The sequence below is a fragment of the Haliotis rubra genome, unplaced genomic scaffold (genome assembly GCF_003918875.1).
Source record: "Haliotis rubra isolate DU_JTF1 unplaced genomic scaffold, ASM391887v1 Scf1043, whole genome shotgun sequence".
NCBI classification, from domain to species: Eukaryota; Metazoa; Mollusca; class Gastropoda; order Lepetellida; family Haliotidae; genus Haliotis; species Haliotis rubra.
The window spans coordinates 218,670-234,958 of record NW_025764941.1 but is presented as its reverse complement, the minus strand read 5'-3'; the positions used below and the strand labels follow the sequence as shown (position 1 = coordinate 234,958).

Sequence of the window (16,289 nt, the reverse complement as noted above, 5' to 3'; positions counted from 1 at the left end):
TACTAAATGATCCGTGAAGATCCGGGGTAGAATAGGTCTTCAGCAACCCATGCTTGCCACAAAAGGCGACTATGCTTGTCGCAAGAGGCGACTAACGGGATCGGGTGGTGAGGCTCGCTGACTTGGTTGATACATGACATCGGTTCCCAATTGCGCAGGTCGATGCTCATGCTGTTGATCACTGGATTGTCTGGTCCAGACTCAATTATTCACAGACTGCCGCCATATAGCTGGAATATTGCTTAGCGTAGCCTAAAACTAAACTCACTCCCTCATTCACTGTTACAAAATACGTTATACTTGCTTGTAACTTGCTCAGAATGTTTTTGGATAATTTGTCTTTCCATATTAATTTCTTCTTAGGGACATTTGAAGTTGATTCATTGATTTATTTGATTCCTGTGACCACTGAAACATCAGTTCACTAGGTAATTCAAACCAAACAAATTGGAAGAATATGCATATAAGCATTAACACTTGCACCTTGATTTTCACAATAGATAGGTATCTCCACACACTCTCAACATGACAATGAACAAGTGGCACGCATACAACATACTTTATACATGTCTAGCAGCTGACCACAGTTGTTAATAACAGTGTCGTGCGTTCTTGTGACTTCCAACAAATTTGTTTCATCTCCGACTGTATCGATTCAAAATGGTGGCTCATTCTATGCGAGGTTCATAAGAAATGTTTTCAGGGAGATAATTGTATGGATGCCAGTTAGTGACGAACACAACGTCTCGGGGTATATCCTTATTCCTTCATCAGGTGAATGCATGTTGTGAGGCAGAGAGAATATGTATGTCCATGTAATCATAAGAAGAACAAAAGTAACGATACAACAACGACAGAAGCTTAACAGGTGTCATTGCGACTAGCCCAGGACAGCCACCGTCTAAATATTTCCAAACGAAAAAAACACTATGAAGCCAATACATGTGTGGCTTAGTTGTAATTCTTTATGTGACGCTAATCTGCAGTCTTAATCCTTATTACTACCGCAGTGTACATTGGCTGGTCACACAACCCGTACCACTCTGTCACTTTCATTAACTGTATATGACATTTATAGCCTTAATTGGTCATCCCCTTGACCGTGTCTGCCAACACATTAACTGGTATAAGGAAGTGCTATTGTTTGTTTACCTGTCCATTGCAACCTTTTCGTCTGTCCATTGCTGTCTATATTTATGTCTATTTGTTTATCATGTATCGTCTAGCCAACTAAAGGAGTTTGGACACAAGGTGTTGCCCGTCTGAGGTTGTTGTCCGGTCGACATACCTACTCGTTGACACAAAGGAAGCCCACAGTTAACTGGCCCTGATACATGACTGGTAAAGGACAAATGGAAGCCAACACTGAACTGTTGAATAGCTCTGATAGGCTATCGTTGTGTTCCTCGTAATACAGAAGGTGACATCCATAAGATTTACTTGATTATTTGTACCTCTTCTAAATGCCTTTAAATGACCAAATATTTTCAGTGTATATACAGACACTAACTGGCAGTGTAAAGACGACACGAAGCATGGTAGTCACGCTTGTATTCACCAGACACGTTTATACACTGTGTGTCACGCTTCGGAAACCAGGTCCTTGTGTGAACTCGGTGACTGCTCGCTAAGGCGTAGACGCTTTCTATGGATCCATAGTTCCACTGACAATTGTGTTTCTCTTGTGTCTATGTTTTGTCTGTGTTGTAACACTGCTGTGTCTATGTTGTGCTTCTGTTGTGCCATGTTGTGCCTCCGTTTTTACGTGTTGTGTATCTGTTGCCTCTGACACAACAGAATCACAGCAGAAAAAACACAGGCAAAACAGAGGGACACATCTCACAACAGAGACACAACAGAGACACAACAGAAACACCCTGTTCTGTCTCTATTGCGCCTCTTTTGTGTCTGTCAAACATATGCACTCAAATTGGAATAGAGTGTATCTCTTGGGCCTCTGTTGTATCTCTCTTGTGTCTCTGTTGTGCCTTTGTTGTGTCTCCGTTGTGTATGTTGTGTCTCTATTTTTCTCGGTTGTGTCTCCGTTGACTCTGTAATGTCTTAGTTGTCTTTATTGTTTCTCAGCTGTGTCTCTGTTGTGCCTCTTTTATCTACCTGTTGTTTCTTTATTGTGCCTCTGCTGTCTCTAGTGTCCCTCTGTTGTGTCTCAACTGCGTCTCTGTTGTGTTTGTTGTGCCTCTGTTGTGTCTCTGTTGCCTCTGCTGTGTCTCTACTGTCCCTCTGTTGTGTCTCAACTGTGACTTTGTTGTGCCTCTGTTGTGCTTCTGTTGTGTCTCTGGTGTATCTCTGTTATGTCGCTGTTGTCTCTGTTGTGCCTCTGCTGTGTCTCTATTGTGCCTCTGTTGTGTCCCTGGTGTGTCTCTGTTGTCTCTGTTGTGTTTCTGTTGTGTCTCTGTTGTGTTTCTGTTGTATTTCTCTTGTATTTCTGTTGTCTCTGCTGTGTCGCTGTTGTCTTCGTTGTGTCTCTGTTGTGTCTCTGTTGTGTTGCTGTTGTGTTTGTTGTGCCTCTGTTGTCTCTGCTGTGTCTCTGCTGTGTCTTTGTTGTCTCTGCTGTGCCGCTGTTGTCTCTGTTGTGTCTCTGTTGTGTTTGTTGTGCCTCTGTTGTCTCTGCTGTGTCTCTGCTGTGCCGCTGTTTTCTCAGTTGTGTCTCTGTTGTGTTTCTGTTGTGTCGCTGTTGTGCCCCTGGTGTGTCTCTATTGTGCCTCTGTTGTGTCTCTGGTGTGTTTCTGTTGTGTTTCTGTTGTATTTCTGTTGTGTTTGTTGTGCCTCTGTTGTCTTCGTTGTGTCTCTGTTGTGTCTCTGTTGTGTCGCTGTTGTGTTTGTTGTGCCTCTGTTGTGTCTTTGTTGTCTCTGTTGTGCCGCTGTTGTCTCTGTTGTGTCTCTGTTGTGTTTGTTGTGCCTCTGTTGTCTCTGCTGTGTCTCTTCTGTGTCTCTGCTGTGCCGCTGTTTTCTCAGTTGTGTCTCTGTTGTGTTTGTTGTGTCTCTGCTGCGTCTCTGCTGTGCCGCTGTTGTCTCTGTTGTGTCTCTGTTGCCTCTGATGTGTCTCTGTTGTCTCTCTGTTGTGTCTCCGTTGTATCTCTTGTGTCTCTGTTGTGCCCCTGTTGTCTCTGTTGTATCTGTTATGCCTCTGTTGTCTCTACTGTGTCTCTGCTGTGCCGCTGTTGTCTCTGTTGTGTCTCTGTTGTCTCTCTGTTGTGTCTCCGTTGTCTCTGTTGTGTCTCTGTTGTATCTGTTATGCCTCTGCCGTCTCTGTTGTGCCTCTTTTGTTTCTCTGTTGTATCTGTTATGCCTCTGTTGTCTCTGCTGTGCCGCTGTTGTCTCTGATGTGTCTCTGTTGTCTCTCTGTTGTGTCTCCGTTGTCTCTGTTGTGTCTCTGTTGTATCTGTTATGCCTCTGTTGTCTCTGTTGTGCCTCTTTTGTTTCTCTGTTGTATATGTTATGCCTCTGTTGTCTCTTTTGTGTCTCTGTTGTCTCTGTTGTGCATCTGTTGTGTCTCTGTTGTCTCTGTTGTGCCTCTGTTGTGTCTCTGTTGTGCCTCTGTTGTGTCTCTGTTGTCTCTGTTGTGCCTCTGTTGTGTCTCCGTTGTCTCTGTTGTGTCTCTGTTGTATCTGTTATGCCTCTGTTGTCTCTGTTGTGCCTCTTTTGTTTCTCTGTTGTATATGGTATGCCTCTGTTGTCTCTTTTGTGTCTCTGTTGTCTCCGTTGTCTCTGTTGTGTCTCTGTTGTATCTGTTATGCCTCTGTTGTCTCTGTTGTGCCTCTTTTGTTTCTCTGTTGTATATGTAATGCCTCTGTTGTCTCTTTTGTGTCTCTGTTGTCTCTGTTGTGCCTCTGTTATGTCTCTGTTGTCTCTGTTGTGCCTCTGTTGTATCTCTGTTGTCTCTGTTGTGCCTCTGCTGTGTCTCTGTTGTCTCAGTTGTGCCTTTGTTGTGTCTCTGTTGTCTCTGTTGTGCCTCTGTTGTGTCTATCAATATTCACGGTAAACGGGCGTCAATATTATAACATACCATAAACAGAAATATAGCACAGCTCGAGGACTCTGTTGTGTCTCTGTTGTGTCTCTGTTGTGCCTCTGTTGTGTCTCCGTTGTCTCTAGTGTCCCTCTGTTGTGTCTCAACTGCGTCTCTGTTGTGTTTGTTGTGCCTCTGTTGTCTCTGTTGTGCCTCTGTTGTGTCTCTGTTGTGTCTGTTGTGCCTCTGTTGTGTCTTTGTTGTCTCTGTTGTGCCTCTGTTGTGTCTATCAATATTCACGGTAAACGGGCGTCAATATTATAACATACCATAAACAGAAATAGAGCACAGCTCGAGGACTCTGTTGTGTCTCTGTTGTGTCTCTGTTGTCTCTGTTGTGTCTGTTGTGTCTCTGTTGTCTCTGTTGTGCGTCTGTTGTGTTTCTCAATATCCACGGTAAACGAGTGTCAATATTACATCATATCATAAACTGAAATAGAGCTTAGCACGAGGACTCAACGCTCAGACGGTTGTCAATTGTTACAACAGATCATAAATTGAAATAGGGCACATGGACTCAATATTCATTGTAAACGGGTGTTAACGTTACAATATAGCATAAACTGAAATAGAGCACGAGGACTCAACAGTCAGGCGGTTGTCAATGGTTACAACATAACATGTCGGTATATAAAGCACAACACGATTGTTCGCCCAGGAAAGGTTACCTGTTCAGATAAGTTCTGTCAATGTGTGTCCCTATTACGGAGTATCCATGCGCAGTTACAGAGTCCCTTTGTTCGCTAAAATCCTAAGCTGACAATTAACAAACAATTCTGCATGTAGAACGACACATACACAAACATTCAAAATCGTATATCGCATCACCAACAATCACTAAGGCTCGCCATGGAAGAGAAGGTGTATACGGTGCAAGAAATAATTGAATATTTTGAAGGCCAGACCGGTGAAAGATTTAATACCGAGATTGAAAGTTTCCTTCAACAACTCTGTTCGAGGGACACCTTCACTATCACCAAACATTTCCTTCAACAACTCTGTTCAAATGCACAAAACGCGAGAGCCTATAGGAATCTGATGAGGGAAAGAAGGTCAGTTGATGTAGACACATCCGGTATATGTCGGTCTGATGGAGGTAAGCTTGGAGTGATCATGGATGGTAGAAGCAGGGAGCTGGTCTCAGCAGACCACGTTTATTCCGCTGAAGTCCAGGAAGCACGAACTGAAGGAATCCCTGCGGAATATGATATCGTGGTTGAAGAAGACAATATTGATCCCGTGACCAGAGGTGTACAGGATGTACAGCCTATAGGAATCTGATGAGGGAAAGAAGGTCGGTTGATGTAGACACGGTCTGATGGAGGTAAGCTTGGAGTGATCATGGACAGGATGTCGTCTATGAAGAGGAATACCTGAAAGATGTCAAGGAGATCTCATCTGATGCAGTTATCCAGACGGCTGATGTTGGAGTAGAACACATTTCAGGCGTCACAGGAGGAGATGTTGACAACTCCACCGTGGTAGGCGTGGTGAAGGGTGGAATGCGCAACAAACAGACCGTAGTTGATAGTGATATTTGTATCACTGGCAGCAGAGGTGCGCCTGACGGACACTATAACGATGCAGATCACAAACTGAAGGAAGTCGCTGGAGTTACAGATGGTGTTGTCAAGGACTCCACTGTTGTTGGAGAAGTTCATGGTGGCATGGACAATGAACAGACCATTGAAAATTCCACAATCTACTCTGATGGAAGCTTCGGTGGAAACCTTCAGTTCCTCGACCTGAACATAAGACAGAGAGACGATTGTGGAGGACAACAAGATGGCGGTGTCCAGAGCTTCAAAGACTGCATCATTGATCTCCGTAAACCAGATGATGCCACAGATAAAGGTAAACATTAATCTGAAATCACTATGATAGGTTTTGTGCTCCTATCTCTGTTGCCATGTAATCTGATTGCACGAAACGAATAATACAGAATAGAAATGAATAGTTGAGAAGACCATTGCATTTGTTTTACATACACCCCGTATGCTTTACCTCAACCGGCCATTGTATATTGACATAGATTGTGATGGATGTTATATTATCGTGAGAGTGCAAATGCTCCTGTGACATAAACCTGAAACAAAGCCCAATAAAAGTTGAATGTATGCAGATGGTGTCACAGTAGGAATGATACTGTCTGATAATAGAGGGACCTGTGACGATACATCTTTACAAACATATTTTGCAGACAAATCAATTGATGATGCAGAATGCAGCCAGGCCCAGACCGGATCTGCATCCTATGCTGCAGGACTATCTGCTGGGGAGCCAGGTAGGGTGTTAGAGCCAGGTAGGATGTTAGAGTCAGGTAGTATGTTAGAGTCAGGTAGGATGGCAGAGCCAGGTAGGGTGTTAGAGCCAGGTAGGATGTTAGAGCCAGGCAGAATGTTAGAGACAGGTGGGATGTTAGAGCCAGGTAAGATGTTAGAGCCAGGTAGAATGTTAGAGACAGGTGGGATGTAAGAGGCCGGTAGAATGTTAGAGCCAGGTAGAATGTTAGAGGCAGGTAAGATGTTAGAGCCAGGTAGAATGTTAGAGCCAGGTAAGATGTTAGAGCCAGGTAGAATGTTAGAGACAAGTGGGATGTTAGAGCCAGGTAGAATATTAGAGCCAGGTAGAATGTTAGAGACAGGTAAGATGTTAGAGCCAGGTAGAATGTTAGAGCCAGGTAGGATGATAGAGCCAGGTAGAATGTTAGAGACAGGTGGGATATTAGAGCCAGGTAGGATGGTTCAGCCATGTAGGATGTTAGGGCCAGGTAAGATGTTAGAGCCAGGTAGGATGGTAGAGCCAGGTAGGATGTTAGAGCCAGGTGGAATGTTAGAGACAGGTAGGATGTTAGAGCCAGGTAGAATGTTAGAGACAGGTGGGATGTTAGAGCCAGGTAAGATGTTAGAGCCAGGTAGAATGTTAGAGACAGGTATGATGTTAGAGCCAGGTAAGATGTTAGAGCCAGGTAGGATGGCAGAGCCAGGAAGAATGTTAGAGACAGGTAGGATGTTAGAGCCAGGTAAGATGTTAGAGCCAGGTAGGATGTTAGAGCCAGGTAGAATGTTAGAGACAGGTAGGATGTTAGAGCCAGGTAAGATGGTTCAGCCATGTAGGATGTTAGAGCCAGGTAGGATGTTAGAGCCAGGAAGAATGGTAGAGCCAGGTAATATGTTAGAGCCAGGTAGGATGTTAGAGCCAGGTAGAATGTTAGAGACAGGTGGGATATTAGAGCCAGGTAGGATGGTTCAGCCATGTAGGATGTTAGGGCCAGGTAAGATGTTAGAGCCAGGTAGGATGGTAGAGCCAGGTAGGATGTTAGAGCCAGGTGGGATGTTAGAAAAAGGTAGGATGTTAGAGCCAGGTAGGATGTTAGAGACAGTTGGGATGTTAGAGCCAGGTAGGATGTTAGAGCCAGGTAGAATGTTAGAGACAGGTGGGATATTAGAGCCAGGTAGGATGGTTCAGCCATGTAGGATGTTAGGGCCAGGTAAGATGTTAGAGCCAGGTAGGATGGTAGAGCCAGGTAGGATGTTAGAGCCAGGTGGGATGTTAGAGCCAGGTAATATGTTAGAGCCAGGTAGGATGTTAGAGCCAGGTAGAATGTTAGGGACAGGTGGGATATTAGAGCCAGGTAGGATGGTTCAGCCATGTAGGATGTTAGGGCCAGGTAAGATGTTAGCCAGCCAGGATAGGAGGTAGGGTAGAGCCAGGTAGGATGTTAGAGCCAGGTAGGATGTTAGAGCCAGGTAGGATGTTAGAGCCAGGTAGGATGTTAGAGACAGTTGGGATGTTAGAGCCAGGTAAGATGTTAGAGCCAGGTAGGATGTTAGAGCCAGGTAGAATGTTAGAGACAGGTGGGATGTTAGAGCCAGGTAAGATGTTAGAGCCAGGTGGGATGTTAGAGCCAGTTAGGATGGTTCAGCCATGTAGGATGTTAGAGCCAGGTAGGATGGTTCAGCCAGGTAGGAAGGATAGAGCCAGGTAGGATGTTAGAGCCAGGTAGGATGTAAGAGTCAGGTAGAATGTTAGAGACAGGTGGGATGTTAGAGCCAGGTAGGATGGTTCAGCCATGTAGGATGTTAGAGCCAGGTAGAATGTTAGAACCAGGCAAGATGTCAGAGCCAGGTAGGATGTTAGAGACAGGTAATATGTTAGAGACAGGTGGGATGTTAGAGCCAGGTAGAATGTTAAAGACAGGTGGGATGTTTGAGCCAGGTAGGATGTTAGGGACAGGTAAGATGTTAGAGACAGGTAATATGTTAGAGACAGGTGGGATATTAGAGCCAGGTAGGATGGTTCAGCCATGTAGGATGTTAGGGCCAGGTAAGATGTTAGAGCCAGGTAGGATGGTAGAGCCAGGTAGGATGTTAGAGCCAGGTGGAATGTTAGAGACAGGTAGGATGTTAGAGCCAGGTAGAATGTTAGAGACAGGTGGGATGTTAGAGCCAGGTAAGATGTTAGAGCCAGGTAGAATGTTAGAGGCAGATGGTATGTTAGAGCCAGGTAGGATGGCAGAGCCAGGTAAGATGTTAGAGCCAGGTAGAATGTTAGAGACAGGTGGGATGTTAGAGCCAGGTAAGATGTTAGAGCCAGGTAGGATGTTAGAGCCAGGTAAGATGTTAGAGCCAGGTAGGATGTTAGAGCCAGTTAGAATGTTAGAGACAGGTAGGATGGTAGAGCCAGATGTTAGAGCCAGGTAAGATGGTAGAGCCATGTAGGATGTTAGAGACAGGTGGGATGTTAGAGCCAGGTAGGATGGTTCAGCCATGTAGGATGTTAGAGAGCCAGGTAAGATGTTAGAGCCAGCAGGATGGTAGAGAGCCAGGTAGGATGTTAGAGCCAGGTGGGATGTTAGAAAAAGGTAGGATGTTAGAGCCAGGTAGGATGTTAGAGACAGTTGGGATGTTAGAGCCAGGTAGGATGTTAGAGCCAGGTAGAATGTTAGAGACAGGTGGGATATTAGAGCCAGGTAGGGTGGTTCAGCCATGTAGGATGTTAGGGCCAGGTAAGATGTTAGAGCCAGGTAGGATGGTAGAGCCAGGTAGGATGTTAGAGCCAGGTGGGATGTTAGAGACAGGTAATATGTTAGAGCCAGGTAGGATGTTAGAGCCAGGTAGAATGTTAGAGACAGGTGGGATATTAGAGCCAGGTAGGATGGTTCAGCCATGTAGGATGTTAGGGCCAGGTAAGATGTTAGAGCCAGGTAGGATGGTAGAGCCAGGTAGGATGTTAGAGCCAGGTGGGATGTTAGAGACAGGTAGGATGTTAGAGCCAGGTAGGATGTTAGAGACAGTTGGGATGTTAGAGCCAGGTAAGATGTTAGAGCCAGGTAGGATGTTAGAGCCAGGTAGAATGTTAGAGACAGGTGGGATGATAGAGCCAGGTAAGATGTTAGAGCCAGGTGGGATGTTAGAGCCAGTTAGGATGGTTCAGCCATGTAGGATGTTAGAGCCAGGTAGGATGGTTCAGCCAGGTAGGAAGGATAGAGCCAGGTAGGATGTTAGAGCCAGGTAGGATGTAAGAGTCAGGTAGAATGTTAGAGACAGGTGGATGTTATGGATGTTTCAGCCATGTGAGGATGTTAGGAGCCAGGTAGGATGTTAGAAGCCAGGTAAGATGTTAGAGCCAGGTAGGATGTTAGAGACAGGTAATATGTTAGAGACAGGTGGGATGTTAGAGCCAGGTAGGATGTTAGCCAGGTAGGATGTTAGAGCCAGGTAGGATGTTAGAGACAGGTAATATGTTAGAGACAGGTGGGATGTTAGAGCCAGGTAGAATGTTAGAGACAGGTGGGATGTTTGAGCCAGGTAGGATGTTAGGAGCCAGGTAGGATGTTAGGGCCAGGTAAGATGTTAGGGCCAGGTAAGATGTTAGAGCCAGGTAGGATGTTAGAGACAGGTAATATGTTAGAGACAGGTGGGATGTTAGAGCCAGGTAGGATGGTTCAGCAATGTAGGATGTTAGAGCCAGGTAAGATGTTAGAGCCAGGTAGGATGTTAGAGACAGGTAATATGTTAGAGCCAGGTAGGATGTTAGAGCCAGGTAGGATGTTAGAGACAGGTAATATGTTAGAGACAGGTGGGATGTTAGAGCCAGGTAGGATGTTAGAAGCAAGTAGGATGTTAGAGTCAAGCAGGATGTTAGAGCCAGATGGTAGACGGCTCAGTCTGGCACACAGTAGAAGTGTCATCAGCAAAACGGTACACAAATATGAAACAAACCAAACGCTGAGAACACCAAAACCTACTGTCGATTTTAGCATAAAGCTCAATTTAATTATTTATAGCAGCTTCTCTTAAATTTAAGTGAGTAATGTTTCCGTCCTATTTATCAATATTGTAGAAACGAAACGGGCTCTAACATTGTACCCTGCACGACGCGAGGAGCAAAGAGAACATTTTAAACTCCAAGTTTACCTTACAAAAAGTACGACTTGACAGCAGCAGTTTACCCGTATCCATATAGTTCAAGCGTAAGAACTAAAGTTCCGTGTTGTTTAATACAGGAGATGATGGCGACGACCAAGACATGCAGATAAAGGTATTTTCCCGGAGTTACTACTTCAATAAGCAGTTCTTATAACAAGGTGAAATATATGAAAAAATAACTTCCAGCAAAGTGCAAAATACCTTTATTCCCTCAGATATTAAACACAATATACAAAGCGTAATCTTTAAAATCAGAAAGAACATATATAACATATAACATGTGACTCACTGCAACCATCACGTGACAGATACAGATCCTCTACATTACAGATGTGAAGTTATTTACTATATATTAATTTATATTGCACCCTCTGCTACTGTTTGTAAAATGTACTATAGGCCTACGGCCTCTTAAGTACTGTAAATAAAGATTGATTGATACAGGAAGTGAAGGACCGGTCTGAGAGGGAGGAGGAAGAACGTCGCCTCATGCAGGAGAAGCAGGCAGCCATGGAGGAACAACTGCTGAGTAAGCAGATATTCTGCTGTAGATAACTTTTTCATTAATAGCGACTAAGCTTGTATTTAATTTTACATTCCTGAAACATTTATATGTGTTTTGTTGTTTTGTGACCTGTAATAATCATGCTTTTTGTTGTAAATATAAATAAATATAAATATAAAATACATAAGCTCAATTCAGCTTTCATTACTTCCCCCTAAGTGTACAATTAAGCTCACTGAAAGAGTAGATCTAGATCTAAATGTTAAGATGAAATTGCTTCCAGCTGAACAAAGAGAAAGGCAGCACATGCAGGCTGAGGCAAGTAGACTCTCCCTCTCTCTCTCTCTCTCTCTCTATCTCTCTCTCTCTCTCCCTTTCTATTACTTCAAGATATACAAACACAAAAAGAGATCGCTGGAGGTCTTATAACAAGTGCTATACGTTGGAAATGTTTCCCTGTCAGTATCAAAAGTATCAAAATATTAAGAATGATTGAAATTCAGTTTGAAAAACACTTAACAAACTAATGCAATTCAGTATAACATGATAATGTGCATTCCAGTGCAAATATTCCTACAGTGTACATATGTGTCATTTTGCTCACCTACTTACAGATGCAGAGGATAAGCAATGAACAGCGACAAAATGGTGGGTATAGTTAAAATAGGGAACGTGGAACAGTGTCACAATAGGAGATGAACGAAAAGGCGGAATGTAGAATATATGGAATTTACTCAAAATAACAAACAAATAAAACACACACAAAATATACTTACACAATCATACTCCCTTCACCACGCATCCATCACACATATGCATATCAAGTTACTCTCCTAACAGAAAAAATCACATTTGATGACTTTCTAAATGGCACCGTGTAATCACAACTGAAACATGTACCCGGAATCAATGTAAACGACCAAGGTGTGAACCAACAAGCAACAAAGAATCAATCAATAATTGTATTTTAAAATCAGCTACGTTCACAAATCAATATCAATCGACAGAAAGTTATCCTTGTTAAAAAAAATGACTGGCTTTACAAATAATACAAGAGCAGTGATTAGAGAAACAATGACAATGATGATAATAAACAGCTCTAAAAAAAGAAATCCACCTTGCAACTGGCCTATAATCATCTCACGCAATGCTGGTTTTCTTGTAGCTGGAGATATAATCTGAGATGAGAGCAATAGATAGCCCTCATACATACCATAGGCAAAGACAATTCTACACTAAAGCTGACAATTCTGGAATTAAGTTGTTTTCATGTAAATCTGGCAGAAATCTAAATATAGAACACGACTACCCCCCATACTGAATATACAGTAGCACAACCTTCTCGCCATGCGTGTTACAGCGGTATACAGAGGACATCCTAATCCAATTGTCGTCAATCCTACCCTGGCAGCTGGTGGGTTTGTAGTAGCTCCAGCCGTCGCGAGAGTCGTGTATGTGAAGCCTAAAGAACCCAACAAAGGAACAGGTAAGCAAAAATACACACAGATGTTTTGTTAGCTACCTCTGAATCCTAGTGACAGGGAAATGTGATTACTCAGACTCATGTACACTAGTGTACATTCCAGTTACCTCTGAATCTCAGTGAGAAGGGCAGGTGATTACTCAGGTCAATGTACACCGATGTTCATTCCAGTTACCTCTGAATCTCAGTAAGAAGGGCAGGTGATTACTCAGACCCAAGTACACCGATGTACATTCCAGTTACCTCTGAATCTCAGTAACAGGGGCAGGTGATTACTCAGACCCATGTACACCGATGTGCATTCCAGTTACCTCTGAATCTCACCGTCTCTTCTGAAGAACATAAAGCAATTTATCAACGATGCGCAGAAATAGAAGTAGATGACGTGTCACAGAACAATTCAAGGTTACAGACTGGATTCTTCAAACAGACTTTGGTTACAGACTGGATTCTTCACACAGACATTAGTTACAGACTGGATTCTTCAAACAGACTTTGGTTACAGACTGGATTCTTCACACAGACATTGGTTACATACTGGATTCTTCACACAGACATTGGTTACAGACTGGATTCTTCAAACAGACTTTGGTTACAGACTAGATTCTTCACACAGACATTGGTTACATACTGGATTCTTCACACAGACATTAGTTACAGACTGGATTCTTCACACAGACATTCGTTACAGACTGGATTCTTCACACAGACATTGGTTACAGACTGGATTCTTCACACAGACATTAGTTACAGACTGGATTCTTCACACAGACATTGGTTACAATTCTATGTGAGAACTGTAGCTTAACATGTAAAATTAATCCATGATATTTTTAAGGTCATAATTAAGTTCAGTCAGAGGTTTTTGATATTTGCTAGTTGGATTATGCTAGTTCTGATTGTTTCATTGTCAAATATTTTTGCATAATGCTTTCGCTTTGTTTAATTGTACTGGTGGTAAAATAAAAAGCTTTCACAGCAAGGCAACTACAAAAAAAGCTTATTTATACTAACTTTATTCTCAGAGGCAGAAGATGACATGGATATCTTTCATTGGTAACTTCGTAAATGACTTTTTGGATTTGAACCGGAGAGAGTGTGTTATAATAGTGGAAGAAAGTCAGCCATGAAGTTGTTCGAATTGCAAAGACTTTGCAAGAAGCATGACATATACAGGAACACATATGCCAGCAACCTTCACTATAAAAGGCCAGACTACCAGATCACTGTAATACCCGTGAAGATCTAGGTTAGAATTGGTCATCCCCAACCCGGGCTTGTCATAAAGAGCGACTGACAGCTCGCTGACTTGGTTGACACATGTCATCGTTTCCCAGATCGATGCTCATGCTGTTGATCACTGGTCCAGACTCGATTATTTACAGACTGCCGCAATATAGCTGGAATATTGCTGTGTGCGGCATTAAACAACAAACCACATCAAACCAAACACAACTCAATAAACAGATGATTCTAGATTGTGTACTGATGGACATTTTCTCTACAGTGTTTCCTCAACTTTGGGAACTGACATTACACCAGCCGCATTAAAGGTTTCAGTGACTGACGTAAAATGATGCACAATGACGACATATACATAAGACAAATAGAATCTTATTTGTGCATATGGCTCCCAAGTGCCCAAGTAACTAAAGCCGGCTCTCAACAATCCATATAACTGAGTGTCGACGGGTACAAGGTATTACACTTGTTATAACTTAAGATCAGAAAAATCCCATTTTGTATTTTTGTAGTTTCAAACACAAAGGGACGTAACTCTTTCCCTTGCATCCTAAGAAAGCGTGCTCACGAAAGAAGAATGTCACAACATAGAGGTTGTAAAACGGTAACTATCGCAATTTATGGAATTGTCAGTCTATACAGGCTAAGCTAACTTCAAGACAAGTAATTTTATGTTACCTTCCTGCCATTTTATGTACAATGCTGCAATTATTTATCGTACTTTTCTGTTGCCACTGCAGACAATCACCCGCACTCGTTCACGCGCACAATCGCTGCACACTATCAATATATTGTAAAATGCAAGAAATTGACAATACAAAGTGTGTAAGGAAGATTGTCGTCCTCTTATTATTGAAAGGAATAAGATACCTAGAAACCCATAACACTTGCACCATAGTTACACAATAACTCGCACCGCCGCATACAAATGTATAAATATAACGTATAAAACATAATATATATTATCTACTCTAATATGTATCGAAACTTGGCACTCATAAAAACTAAAAGAAGTTGGTATAATAAGTACAGATGTCAGCTTGTACACATAGCAGCATGTTGTTTTAGTAAACACTATTTTCCAGCAATGGTGAGATACAGATATAGTCTTGGACAGTGTATTTGAAACTAATAGATAATAAACTGAGTTATTCTGCCATTCATCATTCCCCATTGGACACAATGGGATTGAGGTAAGCGGTTCACGCCGCAAATACTGGCATCAACGAGTCATAAACTTGCCAAGTTGTTGAATGACATAGCGAACATTCAAATTGATTCATCACATTTTGAATACGCCTTTTTACATTATATGGGTCAATCTCCTGACGTCGTGAATAGACATAACCGTGTAATTGGAAGACATTTGAAGAGAGACCATTCAGTGCTATTGTTAACCCTTTCTTTAGATGTCAGTGTCCTCCTCGGAATGTAGCGCTTCTTAACATGTTTTATCAGGGTCCACACTGCCTGGACTAAGAGCCGAGTTATCATTGAACGTGGTAACACCTTGCATGTCTCCAACAAACTGTAACTGTGCTGTGGTCGACGGGTGTCGACTGTCCAGCACCATGTCGGATATGAAATCATATTTTCAGTTGTTTTCGTGTAAGGAATCGAAAGGTATGTGTGCATTATTTTACCTCACATTCTAGGTTAACCTGTCATGATTTACTATTTTGTTTTAAATAATAAAACATGTGTCAACGCGTACATCCATGCATTCTCTTCCCACAGAGGTTACTCCTGTCATATCTCCCTACGTAACCTCTGTTCTAATACGGCCCTTTCGTGGTGTGAGCGTTCAAGACTCGTGATTGGAGGCAATCAGATTTAGTTGTGCAATCAGCGACGTTGTTTCAAAAGTGATCATTCGCAAGGCCTCGGTAATTTCTGTATACCTCGAGGAAACTAAACCTCTTCCCCTGCGCGATGCGCAAACGTTTCTTCTAGACAGAACTCAGTCATGTTATGGCGGATCAGTGGCGTCTGCATCGCCCTCGTTGACAACGGACAAGCTAGCCATTAAACGTCTTGTGTGTAACACCAACACAAGTCCCCGTCAGATAGGGGATATTTGTGGCCTCACATTTGCTTGTGTTAGTCAAGTTGAATCTAAGGCGATGTAACACGTGTTCTGATTGGATAGAAAGAAGGGAGATAATTCGTGTTGCGATCTTTTGCCGCTAGGGGATTTTACGAGAACCGGAAAATATGGCCGTATTAGAACCGAGGTTCGTAGGAAAATATGACAAGTAACTTCTGTGGGAAGAGAATGACATACATGCGGCCGACGGGGAAACCATCTCAGAATTATAAGAACAATACGTTGATGATACAAAAAGATATGATGAGTCTGTACTTCTTTAGTTGACTATATCACTATTGATGACACTCTAAGTCGGATTTGCACATCTTCTTTAATGTAAAATTTTTCCTTTGTACCAGATCGGTTGACGTCAATGTGCGACATGTTGTTTTGTGTAATATGGCTGAAGAATCACTAAATGAAATCGACATTTCTCATGAAATATTGGTGAAAAATGTTATCAGTGTTGATGTTTTAGATTTTCTCCAATATATGCGCAAATATACATT

At 42.6% G+C, this 16,289-nt stretch overlaps 1 protein-coding gene across 1 annotated transcript; it reads right to left on the bottom strand.

Moving 5' to 3' along the window:
- Window positions 1-2,126: 2,126 nt before the first annotated feature.
- On the bottom strand, window positions 2,127-4,747 carry LOC124275041 (trichohyalin-like). Its single transcript, XM_046710519.1, has 4 exons — window positions 4,737-4,747; window positions 4,028-4,256; window positions 2,788-3,984; window positions 2,127-2,681 (listed from the first exon to the last, which is right to left on the bottom strand). Exons 1-4 carry the CDS (start codon window positions 4,745-4,747, stop codon window positions 2,127-2,129), a joined length of 1,992 nt encoding a protein of 663 aa, XP_046566475.1.
- Window positions 4,748-16,289: the final 11,542 nt, after the last annotated feature.

Coding starts and splice junctions, on each gene's coding strand:
- LOC124275041 (XM_046710519.1), bottom strand. Junction 3,985..4,027: donor GTGCTATATTTCTGTTTATG/GTATGTTATAAT, acceptor GAATATTGATAG/ACACAACAGAGGCACAACAG. Junction 2,682..2,787: donor ACACAACGAAGACAACAGAG/GCACAACAAACA, acceptor GCGACACAACAG/AAACACAACAGAGACACAAC.